General features: G+C 37.2%; 4 protein-coding genes across 9 annotated transcripts in view; 3 read left to right on the top strand and 1 right to left on the bottom strand.

Annotated features, from left to right (window-relative positions):
- The first annotated feature begins 151 nt into the window (after positions 1 to 151).
- Positions 152 to 5,432, top strand: LOC131682178 (uncharacterized protein K02A2.6-like). Of its 5 annotated transcripts, none has more exons than XR_009304040.1 (3): positions 152 to 273; positions 586 to 822; positions 4,833 to 5,432. XR_009304040.1 is itself a non-coding variant. In XM_058963467.1 (3 exons), exon 3 carries the CDS (start codon positions 2,517 to 2,519, stop codon positions 5,136 to 5,138), a length of 2,622 nt encoding a protein of 873 aa, XP_058819450.1. In that variant the 5' UTR covers positions 152 to 273; positions 586 to 822; positions 1,758 to 2,516; the 3' UTR covers positions 5,139 to 5,432. The 5 variants fall into 4 exon arrangements, 3 of the variants coding, with proteins under 3 accessions (XP_058819450.1, XP_058819451.1, XP_058819453.1); XM_058963467.1 differs by having other exon boundaries at positions 1,758 to 5,432; XR_009304039.1 differs by lacking the exons at positions 152 to 273; positions 586 to 822 and adding exons at positions 911 to 1,684; positions 1,758 to 1,897.
- A 2,178-nt stretch (positions 5,433 to 7,610) lies between these two features.
- On the top strand, positions 7,611 to 16,119 carry LOC131682174 (TBC1 domain family member 20). The gene is made up of 7 exons (XM_058963452.1): positions 7,611 to 8,022; positions 8,093 to 8,212; positions 14,415 to 14,659; positions 14,721 to 14,914; positions 14,978 to 15,194; positions 15,254 to 15,363; positions 15,432 to 16,119. Exons 1-7 carry the CDS (start codon positions 7,761 to 7,763, stop codon positions 15,643 to 15,645), a joined length of 1,362 nt encoding a protein of 453 aa, XP_058819435.1. The 5' UTR covers positions 7,611 to 7,760; the 3' UTR covers positions 15,646 to 16,119.
- Positions 16,120 to 16,965: 846 nt separating this feature from the next.
- Positions 16,966 to 20,027, top strand: part of LOC131682173 (phosphopentomutase) — a 207,858-nt gene continuing 204,796 nt past the window's right edge. Inside the window, exon 1 of the mRNA XM_058963450.1 lies at positions 16,966 to 17,233. The gene's annotated coding sequence lies outside the window, so the exon portion shown is untranslated. The remainder of the gene's footprint in view (positions 17,234 to 20,027) is intronic.
- LOC131682177 (acylphosphatase-2) overlaps positions 17,233 to 20,027 on the bottom strand; it is a 29,713-nt gene continuing 26,918 nt past the window's right edge. For both annotated transcript variants that reach the window (XM_058963466.1, XM_058963465.1), the window contains one exon: positions 17,233 to 17,876. In XM_058963466.1, the coding sequence (XP_058819449.1) occupies positions 17,762 to 17,876 (115 nt within the window). In that variant the 3' untranslated portion in view covers positions 17,233 to 17,761. The remainder of the gene's footprint in view (positions 17,877 to 20,027) is intronic.

Here is a 20,027-nt window from a genome sequence, read left to right as displayed (position 1 = left end):
GATGGAATAAGCGGCCCTTACACGTTCAATATTTTTGTCCATACACAGTATTGTTACAATACAATATTGTTACAATATTTCAATCCCATTATTGTATACGCCCTTTGCGTATAACAGCGACTTTCATAAGATAACGCTATGTAACGTTTTCAAAAGAACATTGAATATAATATCGGCAGAGCCGTCACTTTTGTTTGAACTCTTAACCCAGCTAGTTCGCCTTCTCTCTCTCCGAAACCCCTTATTTATAGGATAGCTACCGTGATAAAATAAGTAAGTATAAAGTTATTAAAGTGGCGACGAGATAAAATCCGAAAAGTGCAAAGTGCGTGCACGAAGAAAATCAGTGAAGTGATTAATCCGAAAACAAAGTGATCACCCGAAAAAGTGGGTTATATCCGAAACTGATTAAGTGGAAAAAGCACATTTTTTTTTTGGGAAACACCATTTTGTAAACGACAATACAATAAAAGATTTTCTTTCCAATCGACAATTGTGCCAACGGCACAAAAGCATTCTTTTATTTTAACAATTTTATTTGTTTTGACAAGAAACTAATTGGTTTTGTTTGCATTATTTTCACAGCAATTGTGTGCATTTCTCGCGACTTGTGCGTGCCGAGGGTACAAGCGAAGGCTCGGGTACGGCAAACAGGCCGCAGTGAAGAGGAGACAATTATTTTACCCCATCGCCGTTAGCAGTCGGTTCATCTAGGGTGGCGTCGGCAATAGTGGACTACGGATAATTTGGAGTAAGGTGTAGCATAGTACAATTACTATAGCCAAACGACAATCAGGGTGAGAATTCACTAAGGAAACACGGGTGAGTCGATTCAATTATTATTCATATTTTTTTTATATAATTATCGGCATCTGGGACTAAATTTGAAAACTTATTTGTTCCAATTTTTATCAGAAACATGGCCCATTTAAGCATGGCGTCATCCATCGAACCCTACCGCAAGGGTGTCTCTTTCGGTGATTGGGTCGACAGATTAGAATTTTGTTTCGTTGCAAATAATGTTGACGAAAACCTGAAAAAGGCCCATTTTATTACATTGGCCGGTCCTCTTGTTTATGCAGAATTGAAACTGCAATACCCGGTAGAAAATTTGAACAATGTGTCGTATAACGACATGGTTAAAAAGTTGAAGAATAGATTTGACAAAAAGCCTTCTTGCTTAGTACAACGTTTGAAATTCTCAAACAGGGTTCAGCAACCAGATGAGTCGCTTGAGGACTATGTGTTATCCGTCAAACTGCAGGCGGAGTTCTGTTCCTTTGGTGAATTTAAGAATCAGGCAATTCGCGACCGTATTATTTCGGGCATTAGGGACACTCGACTTCAAGAGAAAATTCTGAATGAAGATGAAGATTTAAACGTAGAAGCAACTGAAAAAATCATTATGACTTGGGAAATGGCGAAGTGCAACGCCAAATCATTGGGAATAGAAAACAAAACAGAATCTCTTGCTCCTTTGAATGCAATAAGACGCCCAAGAGGGTTAATGTTGGAGAAACTGGGAGCTACACTGGAGGCAGCCAGGGTAGCAAATCAACCAGGTTCTTCCAAAGTTCCCATAAGGGACAGGTTAGGTTTCACGCCTTATGCTCGGAATAGTCCGCGTTACAGAGGGAACAATCAAAACTCAAGAATGACTGAATGGAACAACGGCCTAGATAAGGTAAAAAAGACCATTCTCAATTAATTTGTGATTTTTGCGGAAAGAAAGGTCATATAAAGAAGAAATGCTTTAGGTTGAAGAACTTACACCGCGACGCAGTAAAATTTGTAGACTCATGGAATGAACCTGGACCCAACACGGACCGGAGCCTCAGCGAGTTGTTCGACAGGATGCGAGCTGACGACGTCGAAAGCGACAACAATGATGATAAAGGTGACGTTCAATGTATGTTAGTGTCGTCCATTAATAAAATTAATAACCCTTGTTTAGTTAATGTAATCATGGAAGGAAAATCTATCCAAATGGAAGTTGATTGTGGTTCTTCAGTAACCGTTATGGGAAAACAGCAATATGAATCGAACTTTAATATTCCCCTAAAAAAATCGGATAAACGATTATTGGTTGTGAATGGGGATAAACTTAAAATATGGGGTGAAACAAAGGTTTCAGTGATGCTTGGAGGAAAACAAGCTAGTTTGACTTTGGTAGTTTTAGATTGTAAAAATAGTTTTGTACCTTTACTTGGACGTGACAGTTTAGATGTATTCTTCAATAATTGGAGAAACTTTTTTGGTAATTCGTTGGAAATCAACAATATAAATTATGGGAATAATACGGACCTGATAACAGATTTGAAACAAAAATATGCAGATGTGTTTATCAAAGATTTTTCTTCGCCTATAGTGGGTTTCGTGGCGGATTTGGTGCTCAGTAACGAGGAACCAATTTTTAAAAAAGCATATAATGTTCCTTATAGATTGAAGGATAAAGTGTTGAATTATTTACAAAAGTTGGAAGATGAAAAAGTAATTACTCCGATCAAAACGAGCCAATGGGCGTCTCCTGTAGTGATCGTGATAAAAAAAATAATGATATTAGATTGGTTATAGACTGCAAAGTTTCTATAAATAAATTATTGATTCCAAATACCTACCCATTGCCGTCGGCTCAGGATTTATTTGCTGGGTTGGCAGGGTGTAAAGTATTCTGCTCTTTAGATCTGGAGGGCGCTTACACACAGTTGTCCTTATCAGAAAAGTCTAGGAAATTCATGGTAATCAACACTATTAAAGGGTTATATACCTATAATAGGTTGCCGCAAGGAGCATCATCCAGTGCTTCAATTTTCCAACAAGTGATGGACCAAGTTTTACAAGGAATTGAATATACATACTGTTATTTGGATGATGTTCTTATTGCTGGTAAAAATTTACAGGATTGCTTGGGGAAATTGGAATTAGTTTTGACTAAATTGTCGGCAGCGAATATAAAAGTAAATTGGGAAAAGTGCAAGTTTTTTGTTACTGAATTACCTTATTTAGGACACATAATTAGTGAAAAGGGTTTGTTGCCGTGTCCAAGTAAGATATCGACTATTAAGGAAGCAAAGGTACCAAAGAACGTACAAGAATTGAAATCTTTTCTGGGGCTCATAAACTATTATCACAAGTTTATACCACATTTGTCATCAAAACTATATTACTTGTATAATCTTTTAAAAAATGATACTAAATACGTATGGGACGCTAATTGCGATAAGGCCTTTGAAGAAAGTAAAAAATCATTGATAGCGACGAATTTCTTAGAATTTTTTGATCCAAACAAACCCATAGTGGTTGTTGCTGATGCTTCGAGCTATGGCCTTGGTGGAGTAATTGCTCACACTATAGATGGAATTGAAAAGCCGATATGCTTCACTTCCTTCTCTTTGAATTCAGCGCAGAAAAACTATCCAATCTTACACTTAGAAGCCTTGGCTCTGGTTTCCACAATAAAAAAATTTCATAAATACCTTTACGGACAAAAATTTTTTGTTTTCACTGATCACAAACCTTTAGTTGGCATTTTTGGTAAGGAAGGCGGAAACTCCCTTTTTGTAACGAGACTCCACCGATATATTTTGGAAATTTCTATATATAATTTTGAAATTCAATACCGACCATCCGCCAAAATGGGCAATGCAGATTTCTGTTCCAGATTTCCATTAGAACAGAAAATTCCAGAAGAATATGATAAAGAGTTTGTCAGAAGTATTAATTTTACGAAAGAGTTGCCCATTGATCACATTAAAATAGGTCAAATGACTAATGGTGATGAGTTTTTACAGACAATTATTAGATACATTCGCTGCGGTTGGCCCAAAAGAGTCGATAAACGTTTCATCAATGTTTTCTCTAATCATCAAGAATTAGAGATTGTTGACGAATGCTTAATGTATCAGAATAGGGTAGTTATACCACAGCTAATGCAGAACGAAACATTAAAGCTCTTACATGCGAACCACGCAGGAATGGTGAAAATGAAGCAGCTAGCTAGGCGCTCGGTTTATTGGTATGGTCTTAATTCAGATATAGAACGGTTTGTTAAATCTTGTCATGAATGTAACAGTATGGCGATAGAACCAAATTCAAAAGTGGAATCCAAATGGATTCCTACAATTCGACCGTTTAGCAGAATTCATATTGATTTCTTTCATTTTGAACATCATACCTTTTTACTTATGGTAGATAGCTATTCAAAATGGGTTGAAATAGACTGGATGAAAAATGGCACGGACGCAGGAAAAGTTCTGAAGAAACTTGTTGCTTTATTTGCTAGATTTGGGTTACCGGATGTTTTAGTATCGGACGGCGGTCCTCCGTTCAATTCCTTCAATTTTGTCGGGTTTCTGGAAAGACAAGGTATAAAAGTATTTAAAAGTCCGCCATATCATCCTTCAAGTAATGGTCAGGCAGAAAGATTAGTCAGAACTGTTAAAGAAGTTATGAAGAAGTTCCTTATGGATCCAGAAACTAAAGGATTGGACCTGGAAGATCAGATAAATTTATTTTTATTTACATATAGAAACACTTGTTTGATAAATGATAGACAATTTCCATCTGAAAAAGTTTTATCATATGCACCTAAAACGCTTATTGATTTACTAAATCCAAAAAAGCAATTTAAAAGACAACTATCTATACCAAATCCTTCTGTGGATGAAAAATCATCTTTAAATGCTCCTACGATTGTAGGAGGGCATATTAACGATATTTTTGACAATCTGATAGAAGGTGATGAAGTGTGGTACAAGAACCATAACCCACATCAGCACATGCGTTGGTTAAAAGCAATATTTTTAAAACGTTTCTCTAAAAACACATTCCAGATTACGATTGGAAACGTGCCAACAATGGCACACCGTACTCAGCTAAGAGTTCCTGATTCCGGCCAGAGAAGACCAAACGTGATCTCAAGATACAGACCGGCCAAAGGGACGGAGTGTGTAGAGACAAACATGAACAGTGAGGATGAAGGAGGATTCAAAGGATTTAGTGAACTCGAATTGGAGAGGAGAGGAACGAAGAGGAAATTGCAGGCATTAATACTGCCGACGGAACGGTCGGGGATAGAACCACGACGATCGAAAAGATTACGTACCACAAAGGTGGATTCGAATTTTGTTTACAAATAGGAAAGAGAAAAGACTAATGTCAAATTATACTGTGAAATTTACACAAATTCAAGAAAGCTTGATCTCGAACTAGTTTGAATTGAAAAACTAATCGAATTTTAAATAATCTAAGTGTTTGAAATATACATAAGAATTGTTTTAGTTTTAAGCAAAAAAAAAATATAAAAGGTGAAGAGCTATTGTATACGCCCTTTGCGTATAACAGCGACTTTCATAAGATAACGCTATGTAACGTTTTCAAAAGAACATTGAATATAATATCGGCAGAGCCGTCACTTTTGTTTGAACTCTTAACCCAGCTAGTTCGCCTTCTCTCTCTCCGAAACCCCTTATTTATAGGATAGCTACCGTGATAAAATAAGTAAGTATAAAGTTATTAAACCCATTTGAAATCCACATCGTCAATACAACTTTGTTCCATTACACGTACAATACTTTTGTCAATACTCTAGTATTTTCAAAAATATTGAACGTGTAAGGGCCGCTATAGAATCCACTACCGTTAAATTTAGCAAGATTCAATCATCTGGCGAAACAGCAGAGTACGGATTGCATACGCTAAGGCGATTTAATGGCACACTCCTGGTCAAACCAAGAAGTCGTACTTAGGGTTCTCATCAGGGTAAAAAGGCGAATCCAGTTTTTTACGTGCCATAATGGCGGTCTAAATTGTTTAGTTCGTAATATCCCGAATAGAAATGTACAGTAACAAAAACCCGAATTTCACTGTGACAGTACAGAAATTTTACAATAATTTACAGCAAGTTTTAGTGTTACGCTACAATACGAAAACAATAAACTTCAACGTTTTTACAGTTAATTTTATTGTAAAACAGATTTTTACAGTGAAAAAGGGGGATGGTTATGTATCTTAACATTAAAAAAATCGATTTTTCTCCGCACATTATTTTCTCGAAAACTAAAATTTTATGTGAATTTACTGTATCAGTTTTATTGTTACATGAAATTTTATCGTAAATCTATTGCGAGAACTCTGCATCGAACAATGTTGAAACAGTAATAACTATAATATTTATTGTTTTATGATTGTTTGTAGGGTAAATGCTATTGTAAAATTCTATCCGGGATGTTTAATTGCCCTTTTTTTGGCAATAATCGTTTACGTTAGCTTGAGAGTAACGCCCAGTTGAGGATGTCGGGCGTTCATTGAATAAACATCCAACAAATTGGACTAACGTAGGATGACTTCCTCTTGCTGGGCGCTTGACGTAAACGATTATTGTCAAAAAAGGATAATTAAACGTATTACGAACTAAATTTAACCGCCATTATGGCACGTAAAAGGCTGGATAATAATGTACAAAATACATAAGATTGTTTTTTTGTTTTCAATCATGATTTTAAAAAAATCCCAAAATAAGAATTATATTGGGATTTTTTTTCAAACGTGAAGTCGAAAAAAAAAACAATCTTGCGTATTTTTTAACATTAGGGCTCATTCAAAAATTACGACATGCTTTAGGGGAGAGGAGGTACAACAAATTGTAACTGTTGTGACATACGGGGGAGGGGAGCAAGTTAGATCGTTACGTAACACGTTTTTACGGAATAAATTTTTAGTAGTTGGTTGCGTTTTACTAGAGGGGCAAGTACTAAATTTTCAATACGACGCAGTGCCAGAAGTCGTACTTAGGGTTCTCACAAGGGTAAAACAGTGAATAATAATGTACAAAAATACACAAGATTGTTTTTTTGTTTTCAACAATGATTTTAAAAATCCCAAAATAAGAATTATTTTGGTATTTTTTTGAGAACATGAAAACGAAAAAAAACACATTAGGGAACATTCAAAAATTACGTCATACTTTAGGGGAGGGGGGGAGGTGTGGTCACGACAAATTGTTTTACGGAAGAATTTTTTTCCAAACAATTTGTTACGTTATAGGGGAACGCGAATCCAGCTTTTTGCCGCCATTATGGCACGTAAAAAGCTAGATAGAGAAATTTCGACGTCAGCATTTCATAAAGGAAATGTTGACGCTCATGCTGAGAAAATGGCCTTTGAAAAAATACCTCTTACTTCATATTCCCATTAATGAATAGGAGCTTGATATAAGATCTATTTTTTTGAAAGCATTTGTTTATGTTTTTGTCGTAAAATTTTTTCCATCCGATGAAAACCGCCGGCATCCGGGATACATTGTATTGTGGGCTTGGTAAAACGAGGTAAAGTAATGTTTCTTAACATAAATGTTTTTTTTTCAATAATTTCGGGCTTAGAAATAGAAAAATAATTGAGATATTAACTCACAGTACTAATCTGCATCAGAAAATGCCACCCATGCCACAAACCCCCAAAGATCCCCATTTAATGCATGTATGATAAAAAATACAAACTTTTTCACAATTTTCTTAGCTTACCTTTTGCAGATAGGCCCTTTTCAAAAGTTTGACTAGATTTTCTGTCCAGACTCTTGCTAGAGGGACACTTGAAAATGTGATATTTTTCCTTTGTTTTGAATTCGCAATTTGTCAAAACATTGGTTTTCTGCAGCAGTGGATCAGGATAAAAAGAAATCGATAATCAATTGGTGCTTATACACTTGTATCTCCTGGTGTTTTGCAGCAATTACGTGTATATTGAACTGGCGGTAATGTCATATGATGGAGAAGCTAGAAAATCTGAACGCAGCCACTATTAGTTCGAGTGATACGAAGGAACAAGAAAAATCGATAGCTTTCCAAGCGGATCGCAGCTTTGACGAGATCTACGATGAAACTTGCCGAATGGTGGACATAAAGGACTCTGCTGAAGAGAATGGATATTTACCAGACTCACAACCGACCGGAAAGAGTATTGCGTTTGTCCAGCCAAACAACCATCGGAGATCTGATGAACCCACCGAGCTAAGCTTTGAGAAATGTACGTATGAACCCAAGGTTGCCAAGCGCATGCATTATTTTGATTTGATTTTGCACATTGTACTTTCAAGTTCCGGAAAATCACGAAGAGAAATTGAAACGCATCAAGATAGAAAATGCTTTGGATGATGTTTCTACCACACAGGATGAGTGGAGGCTGTTTGCAAAATCCGAATACGGTCTCATAAATGGTGAGTAGAAGTGAGTAGTTATGTTTAGCGATGATGCAGTAGAAAATGTTTCTCCTGATAGACAAGACATTTCGTAAATGGAGAAAGTTTTGTATTTTTCCAGCTAGCTATGATGCATAGCAGTGGAAACTGCCAAAGCAGAGTTACTACACTTTTGGATGTTTATTTAATTGGGTCTATCAGTTGCGAGTTATCGAAGCGAGACACCTGCATTGCACAATCACAGTGATTGCACTTCACTTTGTACGATATTCGTTTATTTTTATTGGTACATATATGTACATATTTGACGCATTCAACAATCTGTAGACTGGATTCAATCGACCAAATAGCTATATCTACTTTTTGAGGTATTTCGAATGCATAAAGTAAAGATAGAAAGGTTCAGATTCGACATATGTTTAAAATCGGATAGTGATTTGTAACACAAGAACCTACTAGTTGAAATTTGTTCCATATCATAGACATTTCTTGGTTAGTGTTCGTAGTAATGAGGCATCCTGTACTTTGTTTAGCAAAGCAAAACCGTGGTACCAGACTGTTCCTGACTGTTACTTTTTTTGTGAGATTTCACAACCGTAATAATTGCAAAATCAGCACACTGCCCATAATCGCAAGTCAGACCCATGTTCTATTTTCTATGAGGCCGTACACAAATGATGTAGCTTTTTTTCGGCGAATATTGACCCCTCCCACCCTCTCGTAGTATTTGGTCACAAAATTCTAACCTCCACCTCGTAAATAACGTAGCATTTACCTACCCCCTCCCCCTCGTCCCATGCAAAGCGCCCAGGGGATGAAAAAAAAAAAATTACATATGTTTTTCAATTATTTTAAATACATGTCCTTTCAAAATGTTTGACGACTTTTATCAACATTTTCATTATAACAGCAAATTGCGTGCAAAATAAGCCCATTTCATGACAAATATAGTGTTGATAGTTTTGTTTTGAATTTTATATGTCAAGGGGAGCATAAAGAGAAGTTCTCTCAGTTCACAATCGTGCAGCTGCCAATGATTGTAAGCAGCATACGTTCATCTAAATTACTAATTTTTTTTTGTTGAATTCGAAGTGAAAATTTAATTCAGCTTTCAAACTAAGTCTACTAGTTAGCAACATTAGCTAACTAATGTAGCAAGATAAATCCGCATACAAAATCTTTTTGTATTTTCGCGAACTTGCAATTCCGCGATTCGTAAAATTTACCTCATGAAAAACCGCATCAAAAGTAACTTGTTTGAATTTAAATTTATTTCTCTTGGGAATGGAGGATCATTAAATTGTTTTCTCTAAACAATGGGTTTTGAACTTAATGCTACGTTGCACAACTTCTGACCCTACCCTATCCCTCGTCTCACTTCGTCACAAATTTGGTATACCCTCCCTACCCTTCCAAATGCTACGTCATTTATGCATGGCCCCTATTCCCTATCTACATGGTACTGACTTGCGATTATAGGCAGTACAGTGGACCTACGTACATCTTTACGGTGAAGATTTTGCGCCTTAACCCGTTCATGCTCATATTGTTTATAAACAAAAACGTTTTTAAACAGCTATAGCACATGGATTAAGCAAGTTTGGTTCACAAAAAAGAGTAAGGCTAATACATGTCATTATTTCCTTTTTTGAGCACTAACAGTTACAAGTATTAGCTCAAGAATTGAAGTTATTTTTTGGCGATTCTACGTTGAAAACGTTTACATCTGCAGATAGCGCTAGAAGTAGTGTTGCAGATTTCGTTTTGTTCTATCACAGTGCAGATATTTTCTGTAAACTTTGGGAAAATAACTTTTAAACAACATGTAACGTTTAAATTTGTTGAGAATTGTTTACGAAAACGAAAAAAACTATCATTTTATAAGATCGTGAGTTAACATCTTGCGAGAAGGTTGTAAAACAGTGATTTCTAATATTATTCGCAGACGTACACGTGTGCGGTTCCGAAATGTAGTTTGTTGAACACCATAGCCGCCACAACATCATTTTCCGTTCCTCTTAAGTCAAGATAAACCTTCATCAGATAATGTATATTCATGTAACTCTCCGGATCACGCGAGGAAAGAATATATCTGGCTGATTGGAAAATGTCAGCTTTGCATCATACATAGCCGACCCTTCTCTCTGATAGACTTAACAGAATCAGAACAGAAATTCTTACGTAGTCCAAAATATAAAGGAGTTTAACATTGGTACTAATTAGGCCTCGATTTCCACTTGAAAATTTATTTGTGGAAAGTATTTTTGTAATCACCATAATACCACAGACTAACAGACATAACACTCGAAAACAATGCTTCGCCCGCTTTAACGGTCATTTTAAATATATTTGTAGTTGGGACTGTGGCCACATTTGCAATTATGGCGCCACTGACATATGAGCAAGCATATAGGGGAAAGGCCTCTTGTGAAAAATTGTTCCCAAACCTGAGGGATAACCCTCCAGCAAATGAGTGTTTGTGACCGCGAATAAAAGGATGAGCTATGTTCTGGGAAAATTGCTGGATCGATGTTTGTTGAGGGAATTCCCTCATAGTGTTATGTCTGTTAGGTTGTGATAATTAGGCAATCCATGAGACGTTTCTGATCAGCTGATTAATTCTTGTTTACTTCTTCTGACGTTACTCCGAGGGGTGCGACGTCCAAAAATATCGTTGATTCGATCCAACATCAAACGAATCGGACTAACGAAAGATGTCGGACGAGTTTTTCTGTTCGCAGGAGTAGACTTGTTGACAGAACCCACCGTTGAATTGTCAAACAAACGTCGTGGTGGATTGCCTAATACCCCGATTACATTTCTAAGAAATGTATGAGCCAAATAGTTTCAAATGGCTGTAATTTCAGAATAATTGCAAAAAAAAAGTAAATTTCGTACTCTTTTCATTTATATTTTGGCACTGGTAAGCTTTTTCCGAGAAGAAAATGAAGTTTTTGTTGGAAGTTACGTACGACTCACTTGCAGGTGAAACAATACAAACTGTATCACTTTGTCAGTTCATGAACTGAATCATAGGTGTCGCATGACTAACTTTAGTTTTGCTGCAAATCGCCAATTGGCTATCAACTTTTTACGGTTAAATAAAACAACCTACAGAATAAATTCTTTTAACGTACTTTTGAGTTGTGCGTCGCTTTCGCACTTATTAGTGTTGTCAAAAACAAAACGAGAGATTCGACTCAGTCGAGGTCTTCCGTGGAGTAAGGTACTTTTGAGTTGTTTGGGGTATACTCAAAATTAGGTAAATTCAACTTAAATTTTAATATAAAAAAATCTATCAATGAGTTGTAATTTTTGCCGTGGTTAAATGGAAACTACCTTCAACACGGTTTACCTAATGTTACCTTCCTCCACGAAACCCCGAGATTGAGTCAAAAGAACTCAATTTTAGGTAGTTTTTCGTTTGCGTTTTGAATAGGGCTCATAAGATTTGTAAACAAACTTTTGTTTTGCTGATTTCCCTTAATTTGTTATAATTACAACCCAGAAAACGTTTGAAATTGGTTCTACCAAGGGTAAATTAATGTGTATTTTTTCATGAAATTGAACTCGACAGTGGAATAATGTGCGCAATAAGTTTACAAAAATCTATTTAGCCCTTTTGAAGGGGGCAAGGGTGGGAGGGGGTTGCTTCTCTAATCTTCCGGTCACATCATAGGATTTGGTTTTCTTAGTAGGTATAACAAACATAACGATGTGACACAAGGTGCTAAAAGCGCAATAAAATCCTGTTAATCCCAGTTTGCATTGGATTGTCTGCTCGAAAGATATCACATATCACCAAGGGCCCTTCCATAAACGACGTCGAATAATTAACAGTTAGGGTGGAGCGTAATGCAACATGAATTAGCGAGATAAAAACTGAACATGAATTTGAGACGTACTAGTTGAGCGGGAGTAATAAGACTGACAAGTTGCAATGTGCTTGAAGGGGAAAGGTATTTTAGATTATTTCCTTTTTTCTACGAGACATTGCTTATGAATGGCCTCCAAACAAACAATATTTTATAACGAATATCACGTAACATCGATGTCAGAGCAGTGGGTTCAAGGCCAAGTTCCCTCCGGTTCGTGCTAAACTGATAAGCAACATCTATTTAGGCACCGAGAACAGACGTCCAGCGTAAACGTAAAAGTTGATAAAAAAATTTAAGGTGCATCCAAAGAAAATTGTGATGGTTCTACCCTTGTTCCATTTAATGCGTGAGTTTTACTAAATTGACAGTGGACCATACAATTGATGCCCAAGTGACTATCACAATTATACTGGATTATGCCAATATGATGACCGTAGTGGTCTAGCGGAGATTAGTTCAAATAGCAAAACAAGTATTTTAAACTTGTTTGTTCGACGCCTGGGTGTCTTATCTCAGTGATTTAGCTGTAACATATTAATTTTCCTAATTGAATCGAATAAGCAGATAGTATAGCCGACGGGAGAGGCATTTAACAAGGTTAGGAAGACTAGGAGTGAGGACGAGAGGACGTCTGATGAGGAGGATCACACCTAATATCCACTATATTAAACAAGCATAGTGGTGTTACAACAGAATAATTCAATCTGATGCAACAATGATTTAAGCAATCATTAATACACAATAGAACATAAATAATAGCCGGTAGAATAGCTGGAGCGAATTTAGTATTCGTGGACATTACGGTTGACAGCGCTCTCTGATTTACTAATAGTCGATTGATCCGCTTCAGACCTAGGGGACAAAAGAGGAGATCAGGAAGAATACAGAAGCGTTATCAATGCGAAGTTTTAATTGCATCACTGACGAATTAGCATGCGTTGTTGGGAGCTGGATAACAAACTAAAGTCTTAATTTCAGGAACTGTACGAGATGGCACTGGGCCTGTGGCCTTCGACTGGCATGATCCATTCTTATTGGTTCGGAAGTCTGCTTGTCTGGTTTTGGTAAATGCGTGTTCCTACCTGTAAGTTGATCAATTCGCTTGGGTGGGGGACATGTGGATCCTACTACATTGAAAATCCGTTTTTATCAGCCCCTGTTTTTATCAGTTTTTTTACCCGATTTTATCGACCAACCAGTATTATGAGGCTATGTCTAGGGGTTAAAGAAGAATATTTTAGAGCTTCGGTTTATTAAAAAGAAATTAACAAATATGTTTTGCCATTGTCCTCATTTTGTCAACCTAACACAAACAAATGGGTCTGATAAAAACGGGTCTTCGCTGTAGTTGTCGTCTTTTTCGACCGCGGGTATGAGGCTAGTTCAGGAAAGGAGTGCAGGACTGGCACCTAAGAGATAGTTAATTATTCAGGACTTGTTCTTACGATTTGATAAGCAGCCCTTTCGGGTCGGAGTGGTCTGTTCGAGTGGAACCAGGTGGACAATTGGTTCGAGCAAACTTTGTGGGGAATAGTGGATAAATAATTCTTAAGTCCTTTATGACATTCTTTTTGTGAAACCCTAAAATGACTTCACTCACTTAGCTACTCAGGATAATAATAAGGGAATATCGGAAAAGTATTTGGTAGTGAAAGGACTAATACAGCTAGTAAGTTTACCGTATCAATTAATAGTCGATTGATCCGCTTCGGTGTCTTCCGGGATTCTTTGCGGGGAGCAACGAATCCGGTGATTCATCACTAACGTCGCTAGTGGGATTTCAATAAAGGAGCCAAGCTCACTGCCCTAGCTAAAAGTCAAGGACCGCATGGAACCGCGGAGAACGCGGCCGTTGCAGTCCCGGCCGGTCGGAAGAGACCACCCGCCTTTCCACCCACAATCGTTGCATCAGCAGTGTAAGGATTTTGGAGGAGAAAATAAAAGTCGGTAAATTTATATACATATTTGTTTTTCCCTTTCGTTTGTTTACGTACGAAAATTTGAATTTCTTGAGGAGGCACCTAGGCCGCCCTGACAAATAGGGTCCGTCGGGCAAGTAAGAACCCAAGTAGTGGGAAAATCTCAACTTTTACAGGTGACCATTTTGTCTACATTCCGCACCGCACGTCTCTCCCAGGAGGATAACTAGTGTACAGCGGGATTATTTATGAAAATGTTGCCAAATGTCCACTAAAATATTCACTATATTAAATGAACTTCTGTGAATCGTGCTCATTGGTTTTATTGTCGTAGATTCGAAGTTTAAGTAAAAAATACACATCCGACTTAGCCAACTGAAATAAAATTTGCATTTTTCTAATACATCTCATTTGCATTCCCAGATGATCTTCGGCGAAAAGTATGGCCTCTGCTTGTCGGCGTCGACCCCAACCTAGTCGATCCCGCTCCATCGCTCGAGGAACTGAACAGCCACCCCGAGTATAACCAAGTTGTGCTTGATGTAAATCGTTCCCTGAAACGATTTCCACCGGGTATTCCTTATGAGCAACGCGTAGCGCTTCAAGATCAATTGACCGTTCTTATACTGCGAGTAATCATCAAGTATCCACATCTTAAATACTACCAGGTTTTACTTCGCATGAAGTAGCATGATTGCTCCATAAATCCTAGCTGATTTTCTCTTCCAGGGGTATCACGACGTAGCAATCACATTTCTGCTAGTGGTAGGTGAAGAAGTAGCATTTCATGTAATGGAAATACTTTCGACAAATCATTTAGTGGAGTGCATGCAAGAGACAATGGAACCGACCCAAAAGAGGCTTATGTTTATCTACCCTTTGATTCGGAGAGAGAACGCAACACTTTGTAACTACCTGGAGAGGTTCGACAACTACTGGTGGTCATTATAGACTGTGCTAATAATATGAATTTTCCTCTTTCGTAGATCAACGGTTGGGACACTATTCGCACTGCCCTGGTATCTAACTTGGTTTGGGCATAGTCTAAACTCGTACCGGTCGGTTGTGCGTTTGTATGACTACTTCCTTGCCTCGGATTTTCTTCTGCCTATATACGTTACATCGGCAATCGTACTGTACAGACAGAATGAGATATTCCAGGAGGATTGTGACATGGCTTCTTTGCATTGCTTGCTTTCTCAAGTAAGTTGTTACTATGTATTTATCAGAAAAAATCGTTTTCATATGCACATACACTACAGTTGCCAGAGGATCTACCATTTGAATACCTTCTGAAAAATGCAGAAGAGTTGTATCGAAAGTATCCACCCGAGAAAGTCGAAAAAGATGTTGAAAACATGATCGCCAATGAGTAAATACTATATTATTCTTACGAAAGCTAGTAATACGTCTAATACCCAATTTTTTTTGCGATAATAGGAAACGACAACGCCTGAAAGAAGAGCGGGAGCGTGAGCGACGGAAGGCTTATGGTGTCGCCAAACCAGGTCATCACTCATTCATCGGTCGTATTCTGCCTCATCTACAGGTGACACGGAGATCCGTGTTCGTCACTACTGCGTTTTCCATCCTGGTCGGATTCTGTGCTTATTACTACCGCGCTCAGTTAATGCCACTTTCTGCGGTTAGATGAGGCGAACTTTTCCGGCGGATTCCGTCGTCCTTCACCGTTATAACCAGCCCGCTGACTGCATACTGGGGCTGGGGTGTTTCACGAATGCAGTGAACTTGATCGCAGTATCGGAGACCGTTATCCAAGACTTGAAATGTGGCCAAGCTTAGGTCGGTTGAAACGATTTAATTAAATACAAATGTGATTAGTTTTCCCTCGTGGCGACCATGAAATAAGATTTAACGTCATTATCTCACTTTATTTTGTCATTTTGTAAATATATGTATTTTTATTATCATATAAAGTGGAGTTAATGTATGCTTTACAAGGGTTAATGTAAAAAATGAACAATAGTTTTAATAGGCTTTCTTAAAAATCCACTAGAAATAAGTCGCACTGTTATGTTAAATTCTGTCAAATCAAATTGTATATTTTTTCGCAATGTTTAATTGATTCACATATAAAGCATTAATATCCATCCAAACTGTTTTTTATTATTTTTTTAAAGATCTTCGAAAACATCAGGGGCCCTATTCTCGCAGTCACGTTTTCTAGCGATTAGAAGGAAATGTTCTTCTAGTCACTAATCCCAGGTCACTAAGTAATGTGCCTGTGAGAAAACGGCCCTAGTGGGCCTTTTGAGTTATGTACTGTATGCAAACTAGTCTAGATGGCGGATCCAAGATAGAGTTGTGTAATACCAGAAATAAGCAGACATAAAACCAAAGAACCAGTGTAGGCGAAAATGAGATGGCATGTGTGCGATATGTGAACCAGAACGAGAGCGTGTGTGAGTAGTATGGGGATTGAAAAATAAAAAATGAAAAAGAAAACATCTATCCGCGAATCCCGTCCGTGGACCAGGGTTATCCTTTATGCTTGGGAACGATTTCACTATACTGCCGCAAACCAGTCCCATAAAGATAGGAAATCCCATAGAAAACGGGACAAATATGCGATCATGGGTAGTATAGTGGTCTGTCCCCCGTAGTGCACAAGTTATACGAAACCGCTTACCCTATATTCTCTTTTTGTAGCATCCAAAGTTCTACAAGGCACAATACAAAATGGAAATAAGATGCATTTATCAAATTAGATGCAAATTTGCAATGCATTTCTAGAGTGATCTGCATGTAGGTTTGAAACGCATTCAAATTCTAACATATAACGCGAACGCGAAATAATATTGTAAATTAGTAATTACTAAGCTAAATTATATAGTAATTAGCTATAGCTTAAGCTCGATAGCATGGTATATTTTTCATATTGTTGTCATCACGCAATGATCTATTTCTCAATTTATTTTTTTTTGGCATCACTGACCGGCGTACTGTCAAATTTGGTTTTTGTTTATATCCCTTACTTACGAGTAACCTCACTTTACGGGCGAGTGCTGTGTTTTACGTAAATTGGTGTACATCTAATACATTGTTGATCATATTAAACTACGCAGATTTCAATAACGTGTCTAAGAGTGTTTCAAATTTCAATAGTGCCCTGTGTAGAAGTATATTGTCTCCTGTGCAAGTGTTTTGAAGAGCACCTGTTGTGTTATTGCTACTCCTGCACTCGTTCTGAGGGAAGTTCAAGGTCACCAAAACGCAAATCTGTAAGTGCTAGTAAATATCTTTATTCATTATAATTATCTTCTATTGTAAGCTAAATATTTTCGACTTAAAAAGTAAATAGCGCTCTCGCTCGATATATTCCATTGCATTCAAGACAAAAGTGTTGAATTAAATTTAACAATCTTGACCATTTGGCTGTTCTGATACTGGTATATCATTGGATAAAAAGTGCCAAGCTCAGTATTCCTTTGAGCTGATTTTTATTGGTCTCATATCTCAATCAACGGATTTTCTATTGTTCAGAATAAATAAAATCAATGTTTCTTCTAGTGTTTACAAATATACAGACACAATACAGCGTAGTTATAGTTTCATTTTGCAAAGGTCGCGTGTATTAATGAATAAACGCTATACTATACAGTTTACAGAATTGCAAAACAACGGAATCACACACCTGAGAAGCATTGTAGTGCTATGGGAAAGCAGAAGCATTTTCTGTACTCCTCAGTAGAACGATTCAACGAATAATTTGTTTTTTAATATTTAAAATTAATCGGATTGTGTTATTCTTAGAATCTTATGGCAAAGTCTGCGAATGCGAACCGCGACAACGTTCCCCAGTTGGTAAATTCCGCCTTGTCAATCTTACACCCGGGAGAGCCAGTTTTGGATAGCCATTCAACCCTGGAATGAAAAATAAATACACCATTCATTAGTTAAATTGTACTTTCTTTGATCCAATAATTAAAGTAATTCGCGAGTAGTGCAAACTAATACAATAGTTGTTTTTTTCATGCAGGGTACTAATAGCTTCGAAACCGAAGAAAATAATTTCTAAAATTGCTTAAAATTCCACAAGATTATGTCGCATAAAATCGTCGCCAAAGAAACCGTATGAAAAGAGCATTCAGTGTAACTCAAAAAATTTCAAATTTTAATGTATGTACTTGACTTATCAGGATACAAAAGTGTTCCTTGTAAAAAGATGCTTCAGTGTAACTCAGAAAAATTATTTGATGTATGTACTATATACTTTATTTAAGTGGTTATAACACTAGAACTTATTGAAAATCGAATTTTTATTAATTGATTTAAAATGTGATTAGGGACGTTCAAAATGATATTCCAAAAAATGGAAGACGAAAACAATATATGTTCAAATTATCAATCTTACCACAACGCCTCTTATGTAAACCCCGAGTGTACTAAAAATTTTACCCGTCTTTTTCTCGAAACTACTTTTCTTGAGCTAGCTAAAAATGTAACTCGAACAAATGATTTTTGCTCGCTTTGAAATTTTCACAGAATATTTGAAATTGGTTTCTGCAGCGACGTACGCAGGATTTTTAAAGCATTTTCGGCGTTTTTTCGCACAAAGCTTTTTTATTTCGATTATAGAGGTTTTAACCTTAAGGTCATTTGCCTCTTCGGGTTAAAAAATGTCTTATGAAAAATTTCTAACCCTATGTGCGGGGCCGGAACTCGAACCCAGGTGCGCTGCGAACAAGGCAATCGATATACCAATACGCTACGCCCACCCCCTCACACAAAGCTGTGGAGGAGATAGATTTCCGCCTATAAACCCCTTCCAAAAAAACTCACATGGGGAAAATGATGCACAGCCGCCATCTTGTGATGAAATTACTCGATGAAAATATTTTTTGTGATTACTTATGTTATAAATCCCATTTAAAAAGATCTCGACTCTCGAAAAAATCCCGAAGTATATTTTGCAAAGCGTTTTGATTGTGATTACAGAGGAAAATGTTGGCTAAACGATATCATTAATTAAATTCTCCTAATTTATGTTCTATAGCTGAGTAATGATCATATTTCCTTAGGGTGTGCGTTTAACCCCATCTTTCCCTGTATTTGAAATTAAAGTTCCATGCGACATGACCGGGAACTCTAGTTATATGGAAGAACTATCTTTATTCTACCATCTGAACTGTATATCGAAAATTAAGTATCAGATTCGCGATCCCGCGCGATTTGAGCTTACATTTCCCGGGTGTTTTCAGCTTGCCGGGATTCGGGAAATAAATAAATTAATTCCCGGGATCTCGGTTTGCTTTAAATTCCCATAGATTTCACCGTCGATGAAGACACATCCATCGAGTCAGTACCTCGTCGTACAGGTTTTTTCGCCAAACCCTAACCCAAGGTATTGAGATCATGTTTGATTTTCCAAATGACCCTCAACCACAGTTGACAAGAATGGATGGCAGTAGTGAGAATTTCCTTGTACTTTTTAATCACTCGAGCCACGATAATCTAACATTATTGCCAACCCCAGAGTGGATTGATGGTTTTTCGAGTAACTGTTCACAGTTACTTTTGTTTTCTCCTCCTAGATGAGGAATAATTCGGCACCATGTTGATTTAAAACTGTGAAATAAATAGACCCATCAAAAATGTTTACAAATAATAGCAAGCAAAGATCCTAATTTCTCGCGTATCTGCATTCCGTTGAACGAGGAATCTACCAGGGAAAACCATTTTGAAGTCTCCGTTTGTTTTTAGAGTGACGGCGAACATCAATTTTTGAGTTCTATAGATCATCTCGAAACCCAACATTACCCAAGTAACCACCAAGTATGTACTAGTATATGCAGTAAAGTAGCATTTTATTTGGATTTCAGATGCTTCTTGCAGCATATTGGCATTTTCATTTCAATAAACTATTTAAAAACTTCTTGTCATTAATCAGCATTTTGAAAGAAGAAAAGCCCTAAAAATATTTTCATGGCAACAGAAATAATGAAGCGGTCTATTTTGCCAAAAGCGGTTTTTAACCGTTATGTGTCCAACGCGGTACCCGGGTACCTTTTTAGG

The sequence above is a fragment of the Topomyia yanbarensis genome, chromosome 2 (assembly GCF_030247195.1).
Source record: "Topomyia yanbarensis strain Yona2022 chromosome 2, ASM3024719v1, whole genome shotgun sequence".
NCBI classification, from domain to species: domain Eukaryota; kingdom Metazoa; phylum Arthropoda; class Insecta; order Diptera; family Culicidae; genus Topomyia; species Topomyia yanbarensis.
The sequence above is the reverse complement of the archived record's forward strand: the minus strand, read 5'-3'. Positions and strand labels throughout refer to the sequence as shown.